The sequence below is a fragment of the Leptodactylus fuscus genome, chromosome 3, assembly GCF_031893055.1.
Source record: "Leptodactylus fuscus isolate aLepFus1 chromosome 3, aLepFus1.hap2, whole genome shotgun sequence".
NCBI lineage: Eukaryota > Metazoa > Chordata > Amphibia > Anura > Leptodactylidae > Leptodactylus > Leptodactylus fuscus.
In genome coordinates this window covers 94,396,827-94,424,314 of record NC_134267.1, presented here as the reverse complement: position 1 = coordinate 94,424,314, position 27,488 = coordinate 94,396,827, and the positions used below count along the sequence as shown (strand labels likewise).

General features: G+C 40.0%; 1 protein-coding gene across 3 annotated transcripts in view; it reads right to left on the bottom strand.

Annotated features, from left to right (window-relative positions):
- Positions 1–723: 723 nt before the first annotated feature.
- MTCL3 (MTCL family member 3) overlaps positions 724–27,488 on the bottom strand; it is a 47,851-nt gene continuing 21,086 nt past the window's right edge. For 2 of the 3 annotated variants that reach the window (XM_075267978.1, XM_075267979.1), the window contains exons 7-8: positions 18,945–19,082; positions 16,151–16,276 (exon numbers count right to left, since the gene is read on the bottom strand). Coding sequence is in view for 1 of the 3 variants with exons in the window: in XM_075267980.1 (XP_075124081.1) it covers positions 3,941–4,072; positions 5,773–6,955; positions 10,094–10,173; positions 10,268–10,585; positions 12,381–12,632; positions 16,109–16,276; positions 17,867–18,184 (2,451 nt within the window). In the remaining 2 variants the exon portion in view is untranslated. Of the gene's footprint in view, positions 4,073–5,772; positions 6,956–10,093; positions 10,174–10,267; positions 10,586–12,380; positions 12,633–16,108; positions 16,277–17,866; positions 18,900–18,944; positions 19,083–27,488 lie in introns of those variants that run through there. The other variant, XM_075267980.1, reaches the window with a different exon arrangement.

Here is a 27,488-nt window from a genome sequence, read left to right as displayed (position 1 = left end):
AATCCACTATTTGGACGTCACTCATGATGTCAGAGGGCAGGGGTCAATCTCCTTCCTCCAATAAGGGAGGCTGGATCACTGACGTCTCACAATGTCTGCTTGCTATAGAACCCTAAAGCGTTCCTTTGGACCTGTTTACAAAGACATGTTTTGAAAAAAAAAACAGATCCTTTGGGTTTTTTTCAGCGACACAAAAACGTAGTATACCATACTTTTTCTATACCATACTTTGTCTATGTAAAAGGATAGCCATCTGTTTGCCTCCATTTTTGGAATCCATTAAGTACATGTGCTAAATGGATGTAAAACATGTGAACTGAATAACTGGCATAGGGGGTAGTGGTGGTATCGTGCCTTTCATATCGACAATTGTAGCTGGCATGGAGGGCAATGTGGCTAGTATGAGGATATTGTGACTGGCATTAGACATTCTAGCTGGCATGGGTTTCAATGATGGCTGACATATGGAATATTATTATTAGTTTCCATCTTACAAAAGGACCATTTCATTTCGGAAACAAACTAAAAGTGAAAATTTCTCTTATAATGCTTGTATGTCAGACATCTCATCTATGAAATGAACTACTACGGTCAGAGGAAACACTTGATGTAATATGACAAAAGATTGGCAATGCAAATTATTGAATCATATTTATTACCACACTCTAAATCAATTCTACAAATAACCAATAAGAGCTTGAAGAAAAGGATCATTCCCCACTATCTGCAGACACTGATGTTTTATTGTTTCAAAGTACACTTTATTCATACAGCCATATAAAACTCAATGCAGATCACATAGAATTAAAGGCACCAAAGCTTTGGGATTTTACAATTCAACCACCCATATTTTACATAGAAAGTAATAAGTATATTGAGTGAATAATGTGGTACAGTAGCAACATCTAATACTCTGGAAGTGAACTTATAAGGGGAGATGCTCAATCCGGGAAAAAATTTAGAAGATGAACCAACCTCTAAAACCTTGAATGAAAACTTATGTGTAAGAGATGTACTGTGGATATCATAAAAATGATATCAAGGACAAGTGTATATAAAAGGTAGTTGTGGACATATTTGACTATTAGACGTCTATGGAGACTTTTACCTTCTAATTGATAGTACAAATATAAGGCTTATACACAGAATGGTACTAAAGTCTACTTAAAAAGTAGAACACACGGTATTGGATCAACTGTGACATCCCTGAAGCAAATAGAATTTGAAAATGTACCATATGTACTGTATATACATTCACTGTATATACATTCACTTCTCATCATTTTGTATAATCTCATTTATAATTTTTATGTTCATATTTTATGCCTTTTTCTGTTTATTATATATTTCGGTATATCATTTTGCCTTTCTATAATGCTGAATTCAGTACATATTTGCATTTAATATGAAATAAAATGCTTAGTATTTGCTTTGTGTCATTGCTCAGTTATTCCTTCTGGAAATGAAACAGTAAATTGATAACTGACGCTTGCAGAGTCAACAAGATGTGTCCCTATACACTGGACAGTGGTATCTCGTTTAAGGACACAATTGTTTTGTATGAGAATTGTAACTCCAATTCTCAATTATTTATTTCGTTTTTCCAGAAGAAATAACAGAAGATTGTTCTAAGAATACATGCCCCAAGAATTATGTAATTGGAAATACCGTTACTTACTACAATATATGTAAGGAGAAACAACATGTCCTCTTCAGCATCCTCTTCAGCAACAGCAAAAGATGTACCTAAAACAAACTGAAGCTGAGGCCCCATGTTGCGTTAACGCAACTTTTTTATTGCAGATTTTGTTGCATGTTTTGAGCCAAAGCCAGGAGTGGATTGAACGGTAGGTAGAAGTATAAAAACTTCCTATATATTTCCCATTCCTTTTGTTTCCATTCTTGGCTTTGGCTCAAAAAAACGCAGTAAAATCTGTAATAATAAAAGCTGCATTTCCGCAACGTGAGGCCTTAGCCTTAAATGGATTTTCCCACAACGACAACTTATCCTATACCACAACTGGGTATTTATTTATACCACAACTGGGACCACCACCAATCATGAAATGGGGTCCCATCTCTTTTGTATGAATGGAGCAGCAGGTAGAGCATTTATCACTATGGGACTGCTGGAGATAGCTGAATAGAGCATCAGTGCACATGCTCAGTTCATACAGGGAAAAGTGAACCCTGTTCTCATGTTCTTGGGGTCCCAGTGGCAGGACCCCCATCTATCAGATACTTATCCTTTATGCTGTGGATAGATAAGTTGTTGGCTTGAGAAGACCTTTTAAAGGGATTAAATCTTATAGGTAAATATTATTTTTTAATCTTATGGAACCACATGTTCTAAATAATAAGAAAACTCAATATTGTGTGTACCTAAAGGAGAAATGTTGATACATAGTATGATATCAGACCATCAGTAGGATCCAGCTTAAGTCAAAGAGGAAATGTAATTTATCAGTAACTGGAGATGATGAAAACATATTTGTAGGTGCATAGTAGGATCCCTGGCACCAAAGTATCATATTCCTTTCAGCTACTGATGCAATATTAGTGTATGCAAGCTGATGCCAAAATACAGGCTAAGTTTATAACTGTACCTCTAATATATCAGTCAACACAGTTTACCATTGGCTGAAAGATATTGAGAAACATGCTAACAGGGTATTGATGCTAGTAACATAAGTTCTAGTCCTTCCTTCCGTCTACCGTACATCGAACACTGTGAAAGAAACTTGAAACCAAGCATCTTGTAATCTTCATGAAATCCTCAATTCTTTAATTTCACTGGAAAACCATGGATCCACCAATAGAACTAGGACTACTAAGACACTACTGTTTGGCAATTAAAATGTAATGGTCCTATGTAATGAGATAAATACATTGTGGAATGGCTCTACACATAAAAAGCCATCATTAGAAAAACAAGCAATTTAACTGAATTACATGTTCTGGTGCAGCACCATGATAAACCTGTGCGCATTGTCCAGATATTTTTTTTATATATATAAATATCAGATACTAGAATTGATCATCCAGCCTATGAAAAGATCTAATTTCTTAAAAGATCCAGGCTGAAAAATGGATATTAGTTACTGAAGAGCCTATTAGGATCGTCTTCCTCTATATCCATAATTGACCTTTCATCAGAGGAACAAAGGTCATAGAGCAAGTATATCAACAGAGATACATGCCTTCTATAACCAGAGCTAATATAGGTATTGATGATCTATACAATAGAAAGCATATTTTCAGGCTAATAAAAAAGAAACACATATAGAATACATATTGGCTATTTTACACAAAAAGGATGGATTGATGAAAGAATAAGTGTATGTCTTGGTGTGTATATGCATACGTGTTGTGTGGTTTGTATGTGTGCATCACGTCAGCAATGTCTAAACACAGTACGGCCTGTATTTAGAAACATGCATTATGATCATGTTACATGCATGTTATCATAACGGATGGTGAATGTATTTAACTAAACGGAACTGCACAAAGGTCTACTAAACATTCCATAATAAAGAGCAACATAAATGTATAAAAACAATGACATATAAAAAGTACAGAAATATGTTTCTGCTAGTCATAAACACTGAAGTCGGGTAGTGGTGACATGGCAATATAAAATACCAGATATACTCCTATAGCTTCCACCAGCACAGATGACAAAGGAACACACGATGACATCAAACCTTCCCATTTGGGTCATTTCATGATACATTTGGTTCCTTTAACAAGTATGCTGTAAATATAGTAGTAGTAGGGTATGATTTGCAGGGTCTTATTTTTCTGCAACACAGCTGCCTTCCATCCTTCTGTTCCATGTGATCCACCAAGAATAGTGTCACATGAATTGCTTTGCTTAGGAAGTTCCATTTCTAATCAAATGTATACAATGGAAGTCACAACATCATTTACAATGTGGACACTAGTGTGTGGCTCTCCTAACTGCTGCAGGCAATGAGGGAGATCTTGTTGAAGCCCATCTAGAAGGTGGACGTCGATTTGCTGGCCGTGCAGGACGTGAAAATCCTTTCTCGCTTGAAAGTGTTCTTGATACCTAGATGAGAGAAATGCTTATTGTACAGGAGTCAATAGCGGGCAGAGGTCACTATGCATACGTTTGGAAGAATGCACAGCCACACAATGTCTGAATAAAAGCTACAACAACTCTGCAAATTGTATTAGGGAACTGTATTATGAGCAATCAAACTCCACACAACTTCCTAAAGGACAGAGCAGCTATTTATGGCAGCCTGTATCCTGGTTATAGGGTTCGTACAGAGGATGTTGTACTGATGTGGGCACCTGATGTAGGCAACAGCCACAGAATACAGGCTGGGACTAATATTAGGCAGAAATGGAGGTTGGCCAAAACGCCGTTTGGAGGGATGTAAGAAAAAAAATAAGAGCATTCTGTATACAAAGTGCTATGTGCAAACAAATGAATTTTGTTGTTAATGCAGTAGATGCAAGGATACAATACATATTAGTAACACATAAGTAGGCCCAGTGCAAAGTTTTCATCCTATCTTCCATGGCTACCACTTAGACATACCTCCGAACTTTTAAGATGACACAAAGAGAGATTAGTTGGGTTTTTTTGCCCCTAAACCTACCTATGTCCCCTTTAACACTGCCCATTCCTATCATGTCCCTTTGTGTCCTATAGTTAGTGCCCCATAGCAATCGATCCCATCAAACAGTAAAATACCCCTGCAGTGCCCCTATATAATATAATATCCTCACAGTAGTCCATCACACATTAATATTGGCATATTAACAAACACAATATCTCATAATAACAGAGGCTCTGATCTACAAAGAATCATTTGATTCAGGTGATCCTAACCTATCTGAGAGGTTCATATGGGTTCTGGTGGCAGACTTTTTTTAACACTACAATAAATAGGAAAGGATAGTGAAGCAAGTTAGACCGAGTACCTGTTTTCTAATATAGTCAGGGTTCTGCTAACTGTCAGTGAATACAAACATTCTTAGTTAGATTCATAGGCTGAAAACATCCTACTTATTCCCTATTTGGACATATAAGATTCAGTTTGTTATAATGTCCAGGGTAGGTAACGTGTAGACTAGAACTGGTGAGAGATTTGTGCTGCTATGCTTAAAGGGGTTGTCCAAGAATTTGGAATTGATGGCCTATCTTAAGGTCGACTGGATCCAACAGGTGGTCTCTGCACTGATCAACTGTATGAGGCTGTTTTCAATACTCATACTATACACAACCCCCGAGGCAGAAGCATTTGGCTCGAGTCCCTGTATAGTGGCCAGGTGCAGGTACTGTAGCTCCGATTCCTCTGCTACTACACAGGGCATGGAGCCAACTGTTTCCAACCCTGTTTTGCTAAAGTATTTATGATAGCAGCTTCATCCTTGGCTGTGTGAGATGAAAACAGTGGATGGACCAATGACCAATGAATTCTCTCAAGTACAGCAGGATGGAGGTGACAAGAGCCAAAGGCACTATGTTCTTTAACAAGTTATTTCTGAACAGGGATCCTCAATAATTAACTCAATATTATATATTTATGGCATATCAGATGTTTTCTGAAACAGGTTGTATAATTTAATTGAGAATAATTCTTGTATTAGATTGTATTCTTGTATCTTGTATTACATTTTTGCTGCAATTCTTGCATTAGTTAATATAGTCGTAAAGCCTCCTATGTAGTATTTATGAAAGATTAGGTAACCAGTGAAATGACTTGATAAGCTATAGCAGTGGAATTGTATTCTTACCTCGGGCAGCTTTAGGTTTAAGGAGTCTTGATGTGAATACCAGTGAACATCGTTCTGTAGAACCTTTGCTGTTTGCTCAAGATGAAGAATCTCTAAACATTCAGCCAACGCATCAGGGCTGTTATCAGTTAACCGGAAGTTTGACTGTGTCCATTTGCTAGCAGATGGTTTAGACTTACAAACAGGAGCAGCAACTTTGGTCTCATAGCTTTTCAGAAGCTTTTCCACAACCCCATAGTTGGATCTAGAGTCCGCCGACCGTGGTCGTCCTGACAAATTGATACCTTTCCAGTTGTGTTTTTGCAGAGAGTTATTATAGCTACAAGTAGCAAGAGGTCCATTTGTCTGTTGACGTTGAGCTGTAGGTTTCTCCACTTTGGTATTATGAGATACGCTAAGTGCACACGGTGGCTCCCTTATTTCGGCTACAATGAGTGGCTCTGTAATAACTTGACCAGTAACAGAATGCTGAGACACTGGCGGACTCAAAAGTTCTTCATCTATATCCAGTACCACATCCATTGACTCTTCTTGGCTAACTGTATTTCCTCTGCCAGCCTTAAATACAACTCTGTTGAACTCATCAATCTTTGCAGCTAGTTTTCCATTTTTTATTGTATTTCCATAGGCATATGCAGAACTTACAGTGGAATGTCCTAACATTATCATTTCTGGATATAAACTATCTGAATTGAAAAAGTGGTTTTGTGACACTGAAAGATTTTGTTTGTTCATTTCTGGGGTAGAATTGTTGATATCCGTGAAGCTATTAAACAAGGTGTCTGTAAAATTACCATCTTCAAGCCCTCCGATACCACACAACCATTCCAGGGGGCAAAGCTCTTCATCATTGTTGTTTAGTTCAATGTCAGTAGTGACTTTCTGGCTCGTGATAGGAGCTAGATCGTTCATAGCTGGAATCTTATCCTGAAACAGAGAGTTTGACAAAGGCCATGAAAAATTTATGGAAGAAAACACTGTGTCTTGAGTATCCAAGGACCGACCATCTTTCTGTTTTTGTGATTGTCCAGTGGTAGAAAAGGAGACCTGTGCAGGTTTGCTGCTGCTGCTTACATGTTCCTTTTGTTTATTGGTAGCCATTTTAGGGTATGATGTTGGATTTCTGGTTGCTTTCACCTGAAGACTTCTCCTGGATTCTCCAAAAGTTGAATCTGACACAGCCCTGTACAAGAATACAAAAAGTTATATAATTTAGTTATTGGATTATCTAATGTTAGAAGAAGTGACATAGCTTTCAACTAATCTATGAAGACTCGCCATGTGCTACATTTCCATGTGTACTCCTCCAATGCCATTACTGTTGAGCAATGCAGCTCAAGGTCCAACAGTGATGAAAATTCTACAGGTCCAAACCATTTCTCCAATTACAAGTGGTGCCACAGGTGACAGCCATGTACAGCCAAATCTTTCTGTAATTTAGGCCTTGCAGGGGCCAATGAACACTTTGATCTGTTGTCTGTTGGCTGAGACAGCCGATCAGCATCACAACACATGTTCTTGGCAAAGCTCCTCCTACATGTCCTTTCCAGATGGATACTAATTTCAATATAAAGCCGCTCAATCTTTGATTCTAGTATCTACACAGTGGGAGTTTTTTCAGCCCACTAGTCTTATACTGTATGTGTATCTGAAATTTTTTACAAAAGAAGCAAATCAATAACTGACCTATTCTTTGTCAAGTATCTATATACAACAAAGTCAGCTGTTACTGGATCTATAGTTCACTGCACAAAGATCCATAACGAGCAATTGGAGAACTAACCCTGTTTTTCTCAAACAATACACAATCTGCAGAGCTGCACTACAAAGGTGTAGTCTATTGCTAAAGCCAATGCTTAGATTTTTCTAAAGAAGGAACCTATTGTGTCTCTCACCTCACAAAAATGCATTTGTCAGTGAAAAGTCTAAACTTTTATATTCCTGCCAAAAACATAATAAACACATTTCTGCCATGAGGTTGACCCTAAGTTCATAAAAAACACACATACCAAGACCCCATGCTTGGGTATTGTAGTCTCTTCTACGTCCAACTTGGAGGAAGAACAGTAATGTTTCTACTTATGTGAAAAAGACATTACTCTTTCATGATAAAACTATGTTTTAGATATAAAGACCTCTTTCTTAAACTACATTGAATCTATGCCAATATCTGCCTGTTCCATCAAGTAGAACTCAGGGATAAAAAGGATTTGGCAACATTAGATCCTCATGGGAGATGTGAATCCTGATCTGAGTCCAAAACTATATTTCTTGAGAGAATGTCTTCAACATTTTAGAGACAAACCTTTGTGCTGCAATGATTTCTTAAAAGCTTATTGCTTATCTGTATAAACTGTTAGCTCCAGAACTAACCCTATAATGACATATTAAGTGTGATAGGAAGTGGCAGAATGTAGCCTAAAAATCTACTGACATTTGTCCTGCAGGGCCCCATGGCAAACTTTTAACATGCCCCCCCCCCGACCGACGCCGAAGACCTTGACCGACTGAACCCCCCCCCCCAGCCGCATTCCTGCACACTCTATTATGCCCCATAGTGACCCCTGCACACAGTATTATGGCCTATAGTGGCCCCTGCACACAGTATTGTGCCCCATAGTGGCCCCTGCACATAGTATTGTGCCCCATAGTGGTCCCTGCACATACTATTATGCCCCGTTGTGGCCCCTGTACACAGTATTATGCCCTATTGTGGCCCCTGCACATAGTATTATGCCCCATAATGAACATTTATTATACTCTGGGGTCTCAAAAGACCACAGAGTATAATATTCAGAGATCAAAGGGGGATACAAACATAAAAACACTGTCATTTACCTATCCCTGGCTCCACTGCAGTCCTCGGTGGTGTGAGCTATCTTCAATGACGTCGGATGTCACATGACCCGGGACGCAGGTCCCAGTCAAGTGATGTCAAGGACGTCACACAACTAGGCCCGATGCCTGTATGGAGCACAGAGAGGTAAGTAGCACAGTTTTTTATGTTCTCTTACCTCTTCTGTGCCTCCGATCATTATATTTGGGGGTCTGAAAAGACCCCTGAGTATAATAATAGTGTTTGTGAGGCCCACGGTGTCAGTTACCAATCCTGGACCCTGCCGGGATCGGTAAGTAAATAGGGCCCGTTACCGGTTGGAGTTACTCCAGACGGTAACGTCCTATTAGTAAAAGAAAAATGCAGCCGGGTCCCTAATGTCCCGGGCCCTGTGGCAGCCGCTACTCCTGCTACCCCGGTAGTTACGCCACTGTAATAAAGGCTTTTTCAATGATACAACACTTCCTAAGTTTATGGAGGTGTTGCCATCCCATTACCATATGGTATTAGACTTACAGAAATATGTATTTGATACCATTAGTGGCTCCTATGGGGCTGTCAACTGTGAAAAACAGATGACTTCTAATACTAGGAACTCACACTCCCTTTTCACCTTCCCTTCTTCTGAGCCTACCAGTTAGGAATTGAATATTTCTAAGCTCCTATGGAGGTTACAAGATTGGTTATAATATCTGTAAGAACAAGTATCCCTATGAACAAGTGTTGCAGCAGATAGGTGTGCTCAATTTCCCTTGACTCCCTGCTTTTCCATACTAATTCAGGCCAGGGCTCCACATAGCGAAAGCGCTGCAATTTTGCCTAATCTGGCTAATCTCATCCACACATTGCAGAAAAATATCCACAGCATACATGCTACCATTTCAAAACTGTTGCGTTTTCAGGAATTGCAGGAATTGCACCATGTCAATTATACCTATAGAAATGTTGGCAGTTTACATATAGGTACAATTGAAACAGAAAGTCTGCAGAGGAAAACTCTGTATCCCGCAGCGTTTTTTGGCTGTGGCTCACTCTATGGGGCTTTAGCCTTAAAGGGAATCTATCAACATCTGGAACTCAAAACATTGCACCTGAGCCTCAAAAACAACTTTTTCAAGGAAAAAAGTTGGACTATATAAAGGGATAATGGGGATCAGCATAATGTCCTTTATAATGCACTGTGACTGGTTAGATGTTGGGCTTCCAGGGGTTCCCCTCCTTTAAAGCAGGACCCCATGTCTATTCCACTCTTAGCTTGGTATGTCTGAAGCAATAGTACAAGTCATCTGCCTCAATTTGTCAGATATTGACACTGGTTTAAGCAACAGACTGTGATGGAGGGGAAGAAGAAAATACAGAAGTATAAAAGAGTTAATGTTTTTATGTTGCTATATACATCTGGTCTGGTCACAGTCCCGCATACTGTAAAAAGTACAATAACTAAGATTATATACGTTAGTTTGACAGTTTCAGTAAAGTACATACTTCTTGCAGTTGGTTCTTGTCTGGATTTCTTCCTGGTATTTGCACAGTTCCTCGCTTACCCTTGCAATCTCCTTTAATGCCTGTAGATTAAATACAGCGTTCACAATGTTGTCATTGAGTGCTGTGATCTACAAACTCAAATCCAATCTGAACAATTTTATTTGATGGACTTACATCATTTAGGGTGTCGTTTTCTGTTTTGGACATCCTTTGGGCAATGCTCTTTTCCGATTCAATACTGCAGACATGGTGATTTTGACTGGGCATTTTGACTTCCTTCTTCTCCATTTTGCCATGCAAATAGTCATTGAGCCATATGCTGTTATTTCTGTTAGGTTGCATGCTGAATATGTCATTTTGTCTTCCTACATTTGCCGTTTTCTTAGGTTCAACCTTTGAGTACGGCACAGAGAACTGCAGCATCTTTTCCTCCAGTCTGTCTTCAGCTCCATTCAAGTTCATCTCCCTTCTTAATTTGACTTCCTGATACAGCTGTAAAAAAACATATTAAGTACAAAATAAAAATAGAATGAAATATATGACCTACAGCCATTAAGCCACAGCTATGCTATATCAGCAATAGAAAGGGGTTTCCACGGAAAACAAATCATAGGAAATACTGATCCGCAGGGCATAAAAAACGAAATAATGCTACTACTCACCTTTTCCAATCTGTTCCAAAGCTGTTTTCTGCTTCCTGGGTGAAATCTCAGTAAATAAGGCCATATTCACATCTGCGCATGGGTTTCCGTTCGGGGAGTCTGTTTGGGGACCTAGGAAACCTGCAGACCCCATAGACTATAATGGGGTCCATGTGATTTCTGCTCAAATTCTGCACGAAAAATAAGGAGAGAAAAGTGCTGCTTCCAGGACTTTTTTCTCCACATTTTTCATGCAGAGAGGGGAACATATTGACCCCAATGTAATTGTGAATCGTGCCTTAAAAACGCATCCTCAGCCAGTCACTGGCCACAGTGGTGATCCACACTCAGACAATAATGTGGATATGGATGGCTACATTGACTACATCAAGAAATCACACAGGAAGCAAAGCAGCAGCAGAGCAAAGCAGTGGAGGTAAGTAACACAGTCATTTATTTTCTTATATCCAGCTGATCAATATTTAACCCTTCCCGCATCCTTTGTATTATTATGGAAGGCAGTCTGTAATGCTCACTAGGTAAATCCATGTCCACAAATACTTTTACCATTTCACCTCCCACAACAAGTAAATAAAAAGCTATCAAAACATAAGATATACCCCAAAAATGGTATAAATAAAAAGCACACCTTACACGGAAACCTATGGTGGGGGGTATTCGATCAAATACTACTCTCTCATCTCTATAGAGTTCTCATTCCTTTTTTAGCCATTCTTGGCTTTGGCTCAAAAAACTGCAATAAAATCTGCAACAAAAAAGCTGTGTTTCCACAACGTGGGGAGAAAAACCATAGAGAAAAAAGCTACAGAAAAAAATGTAATGCCTTTTTATCTGCAGCGTTCTTTAGCTGTGGTTCACTATGTGGGGCTTTAGCCTTAGGGTGCGCTCACACGGAGTAACGCTCCGCGCATTTTGCTACATTTTACACGTGCAAAAATACATGTGTAAAATGTAGTAAGCCATTGAGTTCAATATTTTTTTGCGCAAAAAGACGCACGTTAAAAAAAAAGCCATTGAACTCAATGGCTAACTACATTTTACATGTGTATTTTTACACATTTAAAATGGACAAAAAGCATGGAGCGTAACTCCGTGTAAAGGCACCCTTAGGCTGCATTCACATGGAGTAAACGCTGGCGTTTTTTGTGTGTTTTTTGCACATAGCGCCGCGTTTACGCCGCGTAGCGTCGCGTTAACGCCGCGTATACGCCGCGTTAACGCCGCGCTATTTAGCGGTGGCGTTGCCCGGCGTTAACGCCGCGTATACGCAGCGTTAACGTGACGCTACGCGGCGTAAACGCGGCGCTATGTGCAAAAAACACACAAAAAACGCCAGCGTTTACTCCATGTGAATGCAGCCTTAAAGTCACAGGCGTCTTCTCCAATTTTACCAGTAATCAGAGCAGGTACTCTCCTCAAACACACTTCCCAAGCAGTCACATGTACCCTCTATCCCTACTTATTCAGGCCGTCACAGGACTACCCCCCCATCACATACAGAGATAGATGGATACATATGACCTGAATTCAGGTGAAAGCCTATGGAATCTAGCAGCAGGCAGCACATCAAAGAAGTCTCATATGTACATCTTAACTTTAATTTTCTCATTGCAGTCCATACATACCTCTTCTATCTTTTTCTGCATTATTTTCCACTGACATTCCCACTCCTTCCTTTCACTGTCAAATCTTTCTAACATCTCCATCTTTTCCACTTTCCAGTTCTGTTCATTATTGTCTAACTGTGTCCTGACTTCCATGGCTGCGGCAATGTTTCCTTCCAGTGACAGTTTCTGTTCCGAGTTTTCTGTCTTCGTGTCTTTCTTGTTGTTTGGACTATTCTGGTTGGCACATGTCTTGGCAGAGATATCTTCTAGCTATTAAAAGTTGAACAACAAAACTTGATAAAAAGACACTACATAGTGCATTTATATCAGCTAGTGTTGAGCAAATAGTATTCGTCGAATACCTCGCCGGCATAGGAATGCGTAATCAGCTGAACATGAAGGGGTTAAACGCATCAAATCTTCTAAGAATTTAACCTGTTGGTGTTCAGCCGATTACACTTTCCTATGCCAGCAAGGTATTTGATGAATACTATTCACTCAACACTAATATCAGCATAATAGCTGGCGCAGCAGAAGTGGGCACTACGCTGTAAAATTAGATTGCCACAGTATGCTATGATTGGATTTTTATTGGCTTTGTGTCTGTACAGATTACATCTGCAGTCAACACTTGGCTGTACTATTGCTGTACAGTACCCTTTCAATTCTTTCTTCTTCATAATCATGGCATTTATTGTAATATTATAGGCATCATAAATTTTCTGATATCGCCCAACTCTAATTTCAGCAAATTGTCTCTTCAGATTATTCACTGTGTGTGGTGACACGTATTTCCAGATTTTTCACTCTTTAATTCTGTCTTCCCTTAAGTTTATACAACTAGAACTCTTAAAGGGGTTGTCTGGATCAATGAAAAAACAGGGCAATGGAAAATTGTTTTCAGGATAATAAAAGACGCAGTACTTGCCTGTTATATCCCCTACTATTTTAGATGCTAATCTCTGAACTGGTATTTGCTGTGCTGTAGGACTGACATCACATTCACATGGGAAGAATATGCAAATCTGTCTCCCAAGATGTAAACAGGGAGACAGTGCCTCTGTTATGCTGCCCTCTATAGCAAGCACCCTGAACAACATGCCCGACTTCCCAGAAGCCTTTACTGCTTGATGCGAGGTTATAACCAAATCAATTTCTCAGCTACAGACGGCACCGTTTCTGTCTCTTTGGACTTCATCAGCGCAGCCTAGAGAGAATTGATTTGGTTTAAGTGAGAGGCTGAAAGACCAGATTGTGGGGATAACGTCTTTCTTTAGGGAGAGACCACCTTCTCAGGTGTGTGGAGACTTATACAGCCATAGTTGCTCCACTGCAAATGAACATGGGAAGAATATGCAAATCTGTCTCCCAAGATGTAAACAGGGAGACAGTGTCTCTGTTATGCTGCCCTCTATAGCAAGCACCCTGAACAACATGCCCGACTTCCCAGAAGCCTTTACTGCATGATGCGAGGTTATAACCAAATCAATTTCTCAGCTACGTACGGCACCGTTTCTGTCTCTTTGGACTTCATCAGCGCAGCCTAGAGAGAATTGATTTGGTTTAAGTGAGAGGCTGAAAGACCAGATTGTGGGGATAACGTCTTTCTTTAGGGAGAGACCACCTTCTCAGGTGTGTGGAGACTTATACAGCCATAGTTGCTCCACTGCAAATGAACATGGGAAGAATATGCAAATCTGTCTCCCAAGATGTAAACAGGGAGACAGTGTCTCTGTTATGCAGCCCTCTATGGGAAGCACCCTGAACACCATGCCCGACTTCCCAGAAGCCTTTACTGCATGATGCAAGGTTATAACCAAATCAATTTCTCAGCTACAGACGGCACCGTTTCTGTCTCTTTGGACTTCATCAGCGCAGCCTAGAGAGAATTGATTTGGTTTAAGTGAGAGGCTGAAAGAGCAGATTGTGGGGATAACGTCTTTCCTTAGGTCTCTCCCTAAGGCTGTATAAGTCTCCACACACCTGAGAAGGTGGTCTCTCCCTAAGGAAAGACATTATCCCCACAATCACATTCACAGACAACCGAACATGTGACTGTTGCAGCCAACCACTGGTCTCAGTGCTTGTAGCACTGACTTGTTTTAATGTGCCATTAGTTCTGCAGCACAGTAACAAACACTGTCAAGGAGCACCAGAACGGCTGGGAATACAATAAATAATGCTTCTATTACTATTTTAAGGGTCCCCTAATTTTTCCATTTTTGTTGATCCCTGACAACCCCTTTAAAATGGTCAGCCACCAACAGTGTAATGTGTATAGAGGCCTTGACTTTACTGTTGGTACCCAAAGAAGTCTTTGTAAAAAAGAAGTATTATCACATAATCCTTTTCTCTTATGTGGGGCTGAAATTCGCTATGCATTCACGTCTGTGGGGGCTTCGGTTTCACTCTATTCTGATGACATGGATGATTATAGAGAAGGTCCTATCCTTCTCCATGTCATCATACGAGAGTGAATCAGAAGCCCCCACAGATGTGAATGCATAAAGGAATGCCCTGAATGGATGAACACTTGGTCATGTGCATGGGGTCTTAGGGCCTATTCAGACAGTGGAAAATTAAAAGGAATTGAGGCAGATTTCCACCTGGGATTCCTCATTATTTTATACTCCCTGGCTTTCCACCATGACTTTCAGTTTCTGATAAGCCCCAGATGAATGGGTCTCGGGCCGCGGATTCTTTTTTTTTCCTTTAAGCAAAAATCTAGAAATAAAAAAGTGTCAGCGGCACTGCCCCAAAATCTCACACATAGAAAAGAAAATTTAAGGGTGCATTCACACGGAGGAAAATGGCGCTGAATTTGGTGTGCAATCCGCTTCAGATTCAGCACTAAAAAAAAGCCTTCCATTGACTTCTGCGAGCAGAAAAAGGAACCCATTGAAGTCATGGGAAGCTTTTTTTTTAGCGCCAAATCTGATGCAGATTCCACACCAAATTCAGCGCCATTTTCCTCCATGTGAATGCACCCTAAAGTAAACTGGAGGGACCCTAGAATATTAGTGGTGCTCTCCCTTATGTTAGTTCCAATAGTCAAAACGCACGCATAAGAATAGAAGAGTAGAAATAGGGGGCACTCAGCAGTGTTTCCACAAAAACGTCCTTTATCCAAGTAAAAAGTAGCAACAGAAAATAGGAGCCCATAAGCCGTGTTTTTAACATTCTCCTCCGATCTCTGTCGCCCATTGAAAACAATGTGAGGTAGATTCAGGGCAGAATTTGGCACAGATTTTTAGGCGTCATGCACCTCAAAAATCAGTGCCAAACTTGCCGAGTGAACATATTCTAAGATTCTCTTGTTTCCGGATGGGGGAGAGTGTAATCTTTTATTAAGTTAGTATAAGGGGTATTTTGAGCTTTGCTATGGTATTTACTCTTCTCTATGCCAGTTTTTGATTCTAAGGTTATCATTGGTGCAGCAGAGTTTTTGCAAACTGTCTGAACAGTATTCAGACTACAGAGTGGATTTTGCAGGATTATGAAACTTCCGAAAGGCTTTTCCTCGAATAGGGCCCCATGTAAGTTCCGCATGTTTGGATGGTAAAGTCACTTTACAACAGTCATAGGTTGATCATCTGACTGGCGAACATCCAACTATGAGAAGAGTGTCTCTATGGAAATAACTGAGAATGTGAACACTGCTGCACTCACTATAAACACTATCACAACTATATCATTAGTCGATAAGGTTTGCCTTACTCTATAACAATAAATTACATATACAATACCTTGGAAATGTATTGCCTCAGCTCTATCCGTTCAGCTTCCCACCCACATCGATCATTAAGAAACTGCAGGAGAAAGTCCGTCCATTTCTTGTCTTCTCTTCTCTGTTCTCTCTGAATCACTTCCAAAACAGCCTTCAGCTCAAGCAAAACCCCCCTGTTTTCACCTGCCTGCAACAAGCGAGATATTCATGTCATGGAATATCACCATACACACAAAGAACACAAAATTCCTAAGATGAAATAAATCTGTTGCTACTTTTGGACAGACCAAGTCACTAGCCTCCAAAAGAAAGTAAAAAAAAAACAACTCAGCACGAGGGAGTCCATAAGCAAGCAGCATGAGGAATTCTGCTGGTATGTTATCACATGATAGTCACTGCTGTCCTGTATATTAGTAAGGCTTTTATACAGTTAATGGGCTGTTTTAGAATATGATCCTTGTGTTACCCAGCATTCCTCTCACCACTATTCTGATTTTACTGGTAAGTAACATATACTAGTGCGACAATGCACATAGAGAAACTTTCTACCACTTACTAAATTAACTTCAAGCACACACAATAGATAATAGCAATATCCACAATGGGAATCTGCAGGTCACTCTCCCCCTTGACTGTATGCCCAGCCCTTCAGAGTATTTTAATGACACATACACTGAGCCATGGAGAATTCCCCTTCTAAAAGGTTTGATCTGTGTTCAGAAACCACATCTGTCAGTGATTCATCTCCTGGACTACGAAAGCTGAAACACGCTTCCTGTCCCAAATAAACACAGTATGCCGCACTACACATTACGCTTTAGAAATCCAATAAATAAAAAGGATGCACTCCCTTCCTTCTAAAATAGAAAAATGTGTTATATTATACAAAAAAAACAAACACTTTATCTCTGCAATACCTGGCTCCATTCAAGATTTGGGAAACTACGGTGGCAATCACCAGGACTACAATAATGGCTAGATTGGTTGTCAGAAATAAACAATAGGAAAATTGAGAGACTTTGTAACAGTCTCTACAGGTGTAGACTGGAATACTAAGTTTTAGAATTAGGTTAGAATTAGACAGTGTTTCAATGTAACATTTTGCAGTGCTGTTTGATGTGGGCCTAAAAGTATAGCCAGATGTTTACATCTCTACTCATATACATTTACATACTGTACGTCTTCTACTTACTGTCTATGCTATGCAGTAGACATTACTGTTGTATACAGTTATACTGAAGAATACAGCCAATTCAGATGATCCCGTTATATAACCATGTTATATCCTATTCCTATTTATATCCCTATAAAAATAATACAGCACAGAAAACCTATTTAGTAAGGTATAAATCCCAAATCACAGAAGAGGGAATTTTGCTAAATACCACTATTTTAGACATGTATTCATATATATATACAATAGCATACAATATCAATTTTGTTCCCATAATGTATTTTGAGTTTAGCAATACTACTGTCTGTACTAATCCAACTGCTATCTTACTATACAGAATACAGCTACAGTGCAACTTATAAAAATATCTCTAGAAATGCAGCACCTTTTATTAAATACCGCCAAATACCGATATAAAACTGTAACCAACAAAAAGAATTACCTGAAATAACTTAAATTATTATGTAGTCATATAATAATATATATTTTAAATCTACATTTCTATGGATACCTCTGATACGCGACTGCCCGTTGCTACCTGTTGCATGCAATGATCCCTCTACAATACCCTTCAGGTATTAAAGACTTAAACACAGAATTTACTTTTAACTCTGTGACTTCCTTCAAAAGTCTTTCCTTCTCTGTCTTCCACACTTCCCGTTCCTTCCTGTGTCGTCTCCTGAGATCATCACATTTCTTCTTTAACAGCAGATTCTGTTCTCGCAGTCCCAATGTATTGTCTTGACCGCTGTTTAGCAGAATGTTAGCGGCTGAGTTGTTGGCGCTGTTCTTGAAAGGGCTGCGACTTCTGTCTCTATCGTTTACCTTACTGCTGCTTCCAGACAAATGACAAGCCCCATACCTGCCCTTGTATCTGTGGCAGTTACATAACTCTGGAGTGCTCTCATTTTCATTCCACATAGCTTGATCTGTCACAACAGATGGGAAATCTACCTATTCCCTCCCCCTTGTTGTCGCATGGCTCCTCTTTAGATGCAAATATCCATAACATTAGCTGTAGTCAGAATTTCCTTCTGGATCACGGGTCTTTGGCATCCTCCGCACGTCTTTTCCAAGGTCACCAGGACACTGCCTTCATACTTCTACTAATAAACAGTCTCACTTTAGTCGCTCTCCTTGTCACGCAGCCAAGCTTTACTTTTTTTCACCGAGGTCCTACACTATAGCTAATGCCTGCAAGCTGGAAAAAGAGGGTTAGCCCACATGATCTGAGTGCAGTTTCTAAATCTAAACTTCTGACGTAAAGCAAGACCAGTATTTTTAACAAGTTGTCTTTGCGGTATGGCATTCTGTGTAAACATATATGTATGTATGTGGAAGATCATAAAAAATACTACAGGTGAAAACATCTAATGCGCTTCTAAATAAAGAACGTGCTGGCTAAATTCATTCGTGCTGTCATTTCACTCAACAGCTGTTAAAGGAAATGTACATGGAAGGAATGCTATGGTTACCTCCTTGTGACATCTGAGTTACAGTACAGCTTGTCAATATTGTCTTGGTAATAAATCATCAGCCTCAAGAGCAGATGAACAGCTGAGGTGTCTGGAGATCTTGTCTCTGTCTTCCAAGGCAGAGTCACATTTCACAAGACCACCCCAGCTCCTTGATTGTTACTAAGGTTTAGGTAGAATACGTGATAACATCTGTAAGAACTTACCTTCTAGGGATTAGTGATTATCTGGTGAACATAGCAGACGCTACTTGCGGTACCTCCGGCAGCTGGATGCAGGCTTGCTGTCAGGACAGAATCTCGCAGTATGGATTGCTCTACAGGATCTTTGTGAAGTTCTTCCAACTACAACGAGAGCGAGTAAAACATTCTCTTCAGCTGTGATGTGCATGGAGAACCGTTAAAAAGGGAGAAAAAAAAGCAAGATTTGAATGCAAAGTAATCCCGAATAAAATGACCCAGGCAGATGAGTCCCCAGTGACGTCAACCTGGGAGTGGACAATTTTTAAGCCTTCACATCCAGCCCCCATTCTGTAACTTTAGATCTGCTGGTATTCTGTGTAAACAACTTCAAGTCCAAGACATTTTTAGACTTTATAGCGTAGCTCAGAAATTCATGAGACTAAATTCTAACTAATGTGAATTCACATGAAAACTATAATAGATGCCAGTTTAGTCCCACGTGATATACGATGAATGTTCTTTTTATGGCGTAATGTAATAAAACTGTGAAGAGAAAGAACTTGCACAAGAATATTAGAGCATATTACTGAGGACACGTATTTCAGAAAAGCTGCTTTTTCTGTTGTAGATTTTTCTTTTTTTTTTCTTTTTTTTTGAGGCATAGTCAGGAGAGGATTTAGAACAAGGGAAAAGTATATGAGCTTTCTTTACATTTCTTCTTTTTTTTTTTTTTGAGCCACTCTTGAGTTTGGCTGAAAAAAATATAAAAAAATACAGCAAAACCGTTAACATAAAAAGCATTTTTTCTGCAATGTGTGGCCTTCGTCTAAATTACTTTACTTTACATGCTATCAGGGCCATTTTAATAGATTAGGGAGCCCTGTTCAAACTTTTTGTAAGTGTGTTCTCCCCCCCCCATAAATTAAAAAGAGGTTTTCCAGGCTAAACATAATTTTTATTTAGGCCAAGGGAGGTGAAAAAATTAAAATAAAACATACCTGTCCCTGGTTCTCCGGTGTCCTCCCAGGGCAGTACCATCCTGCAGTCTAATTAATAAATAACATTTTAGCCTGGACAACCCCTTTAACAAAGCCCACAAAAGGCCGCTGCCCCCTGAACCAGCAATGTTACACAAAATAACCCAAAAACTACTAAGAATACCAAGAATACTCACCTAACCTCGTTCCCATGGAACTGCAGGCTCCAGATACAAGGATGTCTGCAGCTCGACGCTCATTACACTTTCCTGCCGCAGACATCATCAGCCAAAGATAGATTAATAGAGAAAGGCGCCGGAAGCTCTGTGTTTTACCATTGTATTCAACCTCTACATCCACAGATAGAGTTGAAATCACTGCTTGCTGCCTATTACTGCAGGTATAATTGACATGCTGCGATTTTCAAAAACATGGGCGTTTTTGAAACTGCACCTTTTCCGCTGCTGATTTTTTTCTGCAATGTGTGGATGGGATTAGCCAGAATCCCCAGCCACTTTGCAGGTACTGTGGAACTCTACACGTTTACGCCGTGGCCAGACGCTATATTTATGGAATGTGGGGCCCTAGCCTTACGCTGGATGGTCAGCACATATGCAAGATTTCAGTAAAGAAGCCGTGATGTAGAGTATTAGCAGGAAGCTGTTGGGTGGGTCCCCGGAACAACTTCCTCTAGTGAGCTCTAGGTCCTTCAGTCCGACACTGTCTTGGTATTTTCAGAACCAGAAACTCATTTTTTGGTGACTTATTGTCTCAAGTTAAGAAAAGCAACTTACCATGGTCATCTCAGAACAAATGAATGTTATGTGAGTGACCGCTATAATAGTAAGTGCACCACAAGAAAACTTTACATAACATTTCACTATATAAAATTATAAATCTTTTTTTTTTTAATTCAGTTCACACAAACATGAACTTTTTCCTATAATTTTCAGTGACATTTAGCAGAGACACAGTATAATATGAGTCATGGCAGTAAATTCAGATTAAAAAAAAAAAAAAAATCCCAGAAGAGTTGGCAGCTTGGCAGTTTTTAGCTGTGATTTTCTTCTATATTTCCTGGCATCACAGGGTTATTATGTCCCTGGCAGGCTGCTAAGTCGGAGAGCTGATTTCTGCTTCAATATTATCCTCATTGTGGTTAATGATAAAGTTCACCATACGCTAATACTCACAGGTCTAAACATAGTGAGGACAGTAAAAATTTCAGATTCTGTATGAGAAGAGTAAAGAGATTTTGTAATACATAACAATGCTATCACATGCCATTATACAGTACTTTAATGTTAATAATACAAATTATGAGGCATAAATATAAATATGCAATACTACTGCAGTACCATCCAGAAAGTGATGTGCAGCAGCATGTTATAACTTCAATTTACATCTGCCCTGGTGGGGGGGGTTTCGGTCTGTTGGGCATAACAAATTGACTATAATGGCGTCCATCAGGCTTCTTTTTAACTGAAATTGCTGGACAAAAAAAGTTGGGCTTGCAGGATTTTGGCGATTTTTGATCGATCTGCGCCAGAGTCTCTGATGTGCATGTGAGCATAGCCTTAGTAAAAATGCCAATTTGCACAAGGGTATGTCTGAAAAGGTACTGTAATATCATAGCATTAAAGTCCAGATCTTGATAGCCTATCCTTGAATGGGAACATTTACAGTTGACACATTCATTTGTGTAAAATTCAATAGTTACCCCAATAATGTACACTGCATTCATAATATAATACTGATCCTTAGCAAATCTTTTTACTCCCACTACCACAGAGTAGCTGACAGTTAAGCTGGGGCCACTCTATGGTGTTTTACAGTCACAGCAAAGTGGATTGGATTCTAGCAAATCCAATCCCTGTTTGGCGGTCAAAAAAACGTACAGTGGGCATGCATGCTTTTTTGGAAATCGCAGCATGTCAATTATACCTAGGGAAAGACTGGAGGTTTCCCTATAGGTATAATTGAAGCAGGAAGTCCGCAGAGAAAACCTCTGTGAACTTTCTGTCCAAATACTGCCGGAATCACGACAATGGCGGTGTGATTTTTCGCGCAGTACTATTTTACTGTGGGACGCCACGTGGGGCCTCAGGCCTGGTTCACAGCTGCGCTTGGGTTGCCATTCGGAGAGTCTGCTTGGGGACCCCCCAAACGGACATCTAATCCACATAAAAAAGTGGTTCCCTTACGAAATGCGCGGACCCCATAGACTTAAATGTGGTTTCCGCACAAAAAATGCAGAGAGAAAAGTGCTGCTTACGGCATTTTTCTCTCCTCATTTTTCATGTGGAGAGGGGAACGGAATGACCCGAACGATGTGAACCGGGCCTCAGCCTTAAAGTTGTCAGTCATTTTGGAAGGGTGGAGTAAGCAGAATTCAAAGGCTTTCTCCATGATCCCTAACAACATTTACACTGATGCTAACATGAAAATATTATTGAAAAAAATTATTTATACAGCGAGTCTTCTGAGCATGATCAGGGTCAGGAGAGGACTCCTCCCTAACTGCTCTGCTTCAGAAGTGAATCTAGACTGAGCTCAAGCACAGGGAAGTGTCTATGTAAATATACAGAGCAAGAACCAGCAGTGGGAGCCCCTCGTCCTGCAGGGGCCCAACTTTGCCATGCACACTGCAATGATGCCCAGAAGAGGTGAGGTAAGATGAAAATAAAAAAAAAATTTACACCTATTTTGGGCCTCTACCTACAATTTCTTTTTTTTTTTTTCTAATGTAGATTGTGAGCTCGACATAGAGCTCACAATGTTCATTTTTTCCCTATCAGTATGTCTTGAATTGAATATGAGATGGAAATCCATGCAAACACGGGGAGCACATACAATCTCCTTGCAGATGGATTTTTTGCCCTTGGTGGGATTTGACCACCCAGGACACCAGGACTCCAGCGCTGCAAGGCTGCAGTGCTAACCACTGAGCCACCGTGTGGCCCCTCTACCTACAATTTCACATCCAGTTTGTGGGTGACAAATCCCCAAAGTTTCGAGTCGAATGTGGTTAGATCTGAACTGGTTCACTCATCCCTATAGTTTATATATACATATATATAGTATTTACTGGTGTATATATAAGGAAATAAACACTGTAAGTAGCAAAAAATTGCTGCTCCTATGCCTGTTAGCTAATTTTCAGGGCTGATTTTTAGAGAAGAAATCTAAGCAGTTACGGAGACTTGGAAACTGTAAGACTAAAGCCCCACGTTGCAGAAAAGCAGCTTTTTTGTTGCAGATTTTGTTGCGATTTTTTGAGCCAAAGCCAAGAATGACTACAAAAGGAATGGGAAGCATGTAGGAAGCTCTTATATTTCTACCTTCTGCTCAATCCACTCCTTGCTTTGGGTGAAAAAAACGCAGCAAAATCTGCAACAAAAAAGCCTGCGTTTCTGCAACATGGGGCTTCATGCTCTGCTGAACAGAGAACTCTGCTGTGGTCATGTCAATGCTACAGTGCCATATAACAGCACTAATCCCACTCAAAGTAATGCTGCAGAGAATAATAGCTCTGCTATATTATGCCGAAAATCAAAATATCCTAAGGCCCAATAGAGGATTTTAGGTGTTGTATCATGGCTATGTACAATTTAGAGGTTATATGGAAATGTAATATACTTATATGAATGAGTACTGACACTAACATGCTGCAGTGTCCACCACAACCAAATTGCTTCATTTTTGCTACGTGAGACAGGTTGAGGCCCCACATTGCAGAAACAAAGCTCTTTTTGTTGCAGATTTTGCTGTGTTTCTTTTGATCCAAAGCTAGGAGTGAATTGAGCAGAGATTATAAATATGGAAGTGCTCCCTGTATATTTCCCATTCCTTTTGTAACTGTTCTTGGCTTTGGCTCAAAAAACGCTGCAAAATCTGCAACAAAAACGCTGCATTTCAGCAACATGGGGCCTCAGCCTAGAACAGCTGAGCTTCCTTAGAATAACATTTGTGAGACAATAAACGTGAGAGTGCTAATATTATAGATATGAATTTAGACAATATGCTGAATCCCACCAAAGATAAAACTATAACATATAGCGATTTGCCTTCACCAGTTTATTTCATAAACCCTTTTTCAGTACCAAAAACAAATAGTATAATTCCCTGTTCATTTCCATTTTGCATTGATTTACTGAGGAATTTCCTTTAAGCCTTGTTTCATTACTGGGTCTAAAGTTCAGGGTGTGTCACTGAGTAAATGTGATGCGATTCCAAAAATATAACAGATGTGGTCCAGAACTTACACATTACTCACCCTCCAAAGAGCACAAAAATATGAAGTCTTATGCAGACCTTGTGTTATATTCAATTTACAGAACCTATGAAAAGTATTCATATTTACTGTGTAACAATATTGAGGATTTAAAACATTTACTAAAGATTTCTGGTTGTATGGTAATATTTCTGTATAACACAATGTTATATAACTCTTCTGATTTTGTTTTGGGATCTGATCTGGGGTGCGAATATATTGTGTAGCCTTGGCTGGATTTTTGAATTTCTTCAGGGCTACTGGAATTTATTTTACGGTATATCTAGGTGTTTTTGAGATCAGTGTGATGAGAATTTAACTTGGGTCTGAATTTATTTTAGGATCTGGGATGTGAAATTACATTTATCTGAATTTTGAAAAATGTTTGAGTAATGCCTGGTTCACATCTGCGTTTGGTAATCCGTTCGGGGAGTCCGCATGGGGACCCCCAAAAGGAATACCAAACACATTGGCAAGTGGTGTGCAATGAAAGCACACAGACCTTATAGACTATAATGGGGTCCGTGTGCTCTCCATGGACACTGCATGCTGAAAAGTAGATCATGATCTACTTTCATGTCCTCATGATTCTTGCGGGCAGTGCGCGGAAAGCACACGGACCCCATTATAGTCTATGGTATCCGTGTGCTTTCATTGCACACCGCTTACCAGTGAGTTCAGTAGTCCATTCGGGGGTCCCCATGCAGACTCCCCGAACAGATTACCAAACGCAAATGTGAACCAGTCATAAGGCATATACAGTATACACCATATTACTTTACCCATCTTTGAACCCACTTAACTTTATAGTTCCAATGTATTTCTTTAACCCTTTAACGTGCTGCGCAGGACTGGCTATTTAGGAGGTGGCCTATCTTTCCCTCGGGTCTCCCATGATGATGGTGTGGGGAACCAAGTGGTTGTCATGGCAGTCAGGAGGCCAATTAATGAAATACAAAAGAACAGGGGACCAAACAATCCCAGGTTCAAGTCCCCTTGTGGGACAGTGAAAAGGACAAAAAAAAAGTTAAAAAAGGTTTTTTTTTAGTGTAAAAAAAGTAATAAAAAGTTGAAAAAACATTCCCTAATAAATAAATATAAACAAAAAAATTTTAGGCACTGCTATGTGTGGTATTACTGTAATAGTAAAGACCAGACAAAGATCCCTTAATGAGTGAACACTGTAAAAACAGAGTGTAAAAATAATTAAAGAATGGTATGTTTTTTTCACATAGACATTATATGTCACCTAAAACAATGTCAACTAAAAATACAACTCGTCGCACGATAAATATGACCTCATGTCATGTTGACAGAAAAATAAAGTTATGAATTTTGGAAGGCAGAAATGAAAAATACGAAAAAGTTGCCAAGCCTTAATGCCCAGGCTACTCTGCTTGTAGTCAAATATAATTTAACTTACCACATACAGTTAACATTGAGTTAAAGAAAGAAATCCATGTACCATATACTGCTACACCCCCCTAGTGGGGTGTTAGGAATTTTGGAAAGCAGATTTGACAAAAAATTAAAAAAGTTGCCATACCGTAACACAAAAACAACCCTACGTCCTTGAAGGGTTAAAAGTATTGATTACATTCTGTGTTGCAGTGAACTCTCATTGTAGTTGCCACATCTAGATCCCATTAATCTCAGGAAAAAAATACTTGACTTCTGGGAGCCAGAACATCATATTATTTGCATCTTAGACTAAGGTCCCACGTAGCTGTCCACAGTGAAAAAATTGTTGTGGGAAAAACCTGGTGGAAATACATCATGTTTTTTCATCTTCTTTCTCGACAAATTGAATCTTGTTAATAGCACCCTGTGGTCAAATTTTACCTTATATTCTAAGGTTCATAATGTGTAGACCCATAAAGGCTACTGCTTATTATGTGACGCACTACCACCCATGATGCACAACACTAATACCCTTCTCTTTGCTGTATCTGACCATGCCCTCATTATGTTAAAACTATGACAATGACAAACATTTGTAGTGTGCTTTATTCCACAGAGACTCAAAGTGCAGGTAGCCTTATAGAGAAGGTGAGTTAGTGGTTGCCATACACCCAGTTGTTTTTCACAGGAACCCAATTTACCTATCAGCCTATATGGAAGGAAACCCACACAATCACAGACAGAGCATACAAACGCCTTGCAGATCATTGATCGCTCTTGATCAAATTCGAAACCAGTGCTACAAGGCAACAGTGCCAGCCGTGCTGCCCCTAGACCTAGGGCAGACTGAACCATTCTAGATGGGGTTTTGTTGTTTATCTATGCTATTCTGGGGAACTTAAGAATTATGTTAAAACACATTTGGAGACCTACCTAGCTGACAATGTTGGTCATTTAGAGATTATTTTGTGTGTTGGGAAGGGCTGCCTTTAGGGGACACATATTTTAATATGTAGCATGGAAGAAACAAAAAAACTTATTGCACCTTTATGACCTTTGGGTTCATTGTGGCTTACACTATTGGGGCATAGAGGAATCTGGTCTGCATTAGTGGGTGTACATGCTTGGGACTCTATATTGTGCACATTACAACAGAGGAAAAGCTGACAATAAAGAGTTGGCTTTATGAGTAGGGTTGAGCGATCATGTTTGGAAAAAATCGGATTCTGATCGGCGATCGAGAAAAATTCACGATCGCGATCGTAATCCCGAACACGATCTTTTTAGGTGGGATTGAGATCGGTGATCATTTCCCACAATGCTTTGCTAGCTAGTCTCCCATTCATTCTAATGGGAGACTAGCTAACATCTCTAGTAGCTACTTACCTGAAGAGATGGCTGCTCCGGTGCCCGGTCTTCTCGTTCTTCTTCACCTCGCTGTCCCCTGCCTCCCAGGTTAGGAGAGTGTGGGCGGGTTAGGAGAGTGTGGGTGGGTACTGGGAGGGGAGACGTAACGGCTCCCCGCCCTGTTCCCGCCCACACTCTCCTAAACTACAAGCCTTCCTAGCTCTTTAAACACTAACCTGGGAGGCGGGGGCAGCGAGGCAAAGAAGACCGAGAACACCGAGCACCAGACAAGCCATTTCTTCAGGTAAGTGGACAACAGGGGGGATTAAAGGGGTTGTCCCATCACAAGGATCCTATCTATACTGCTTGCTAATGTGAATGTAAGACTTTTCCTAAATACACTGCTTCAGCAGAACTGTTTTGTTTGTCCACTATCTTACTTTATTCATTTTTTTTTTTACACATCCCTTGACTTATCTGGTCATAAGTCAAGTGATGTATCTGCTGCTCTGAGGGGGGAGGGAGGAGGGGCTAAGTGCATGGGAGCGAGCCTGGAGGGGGGTAGTTTAC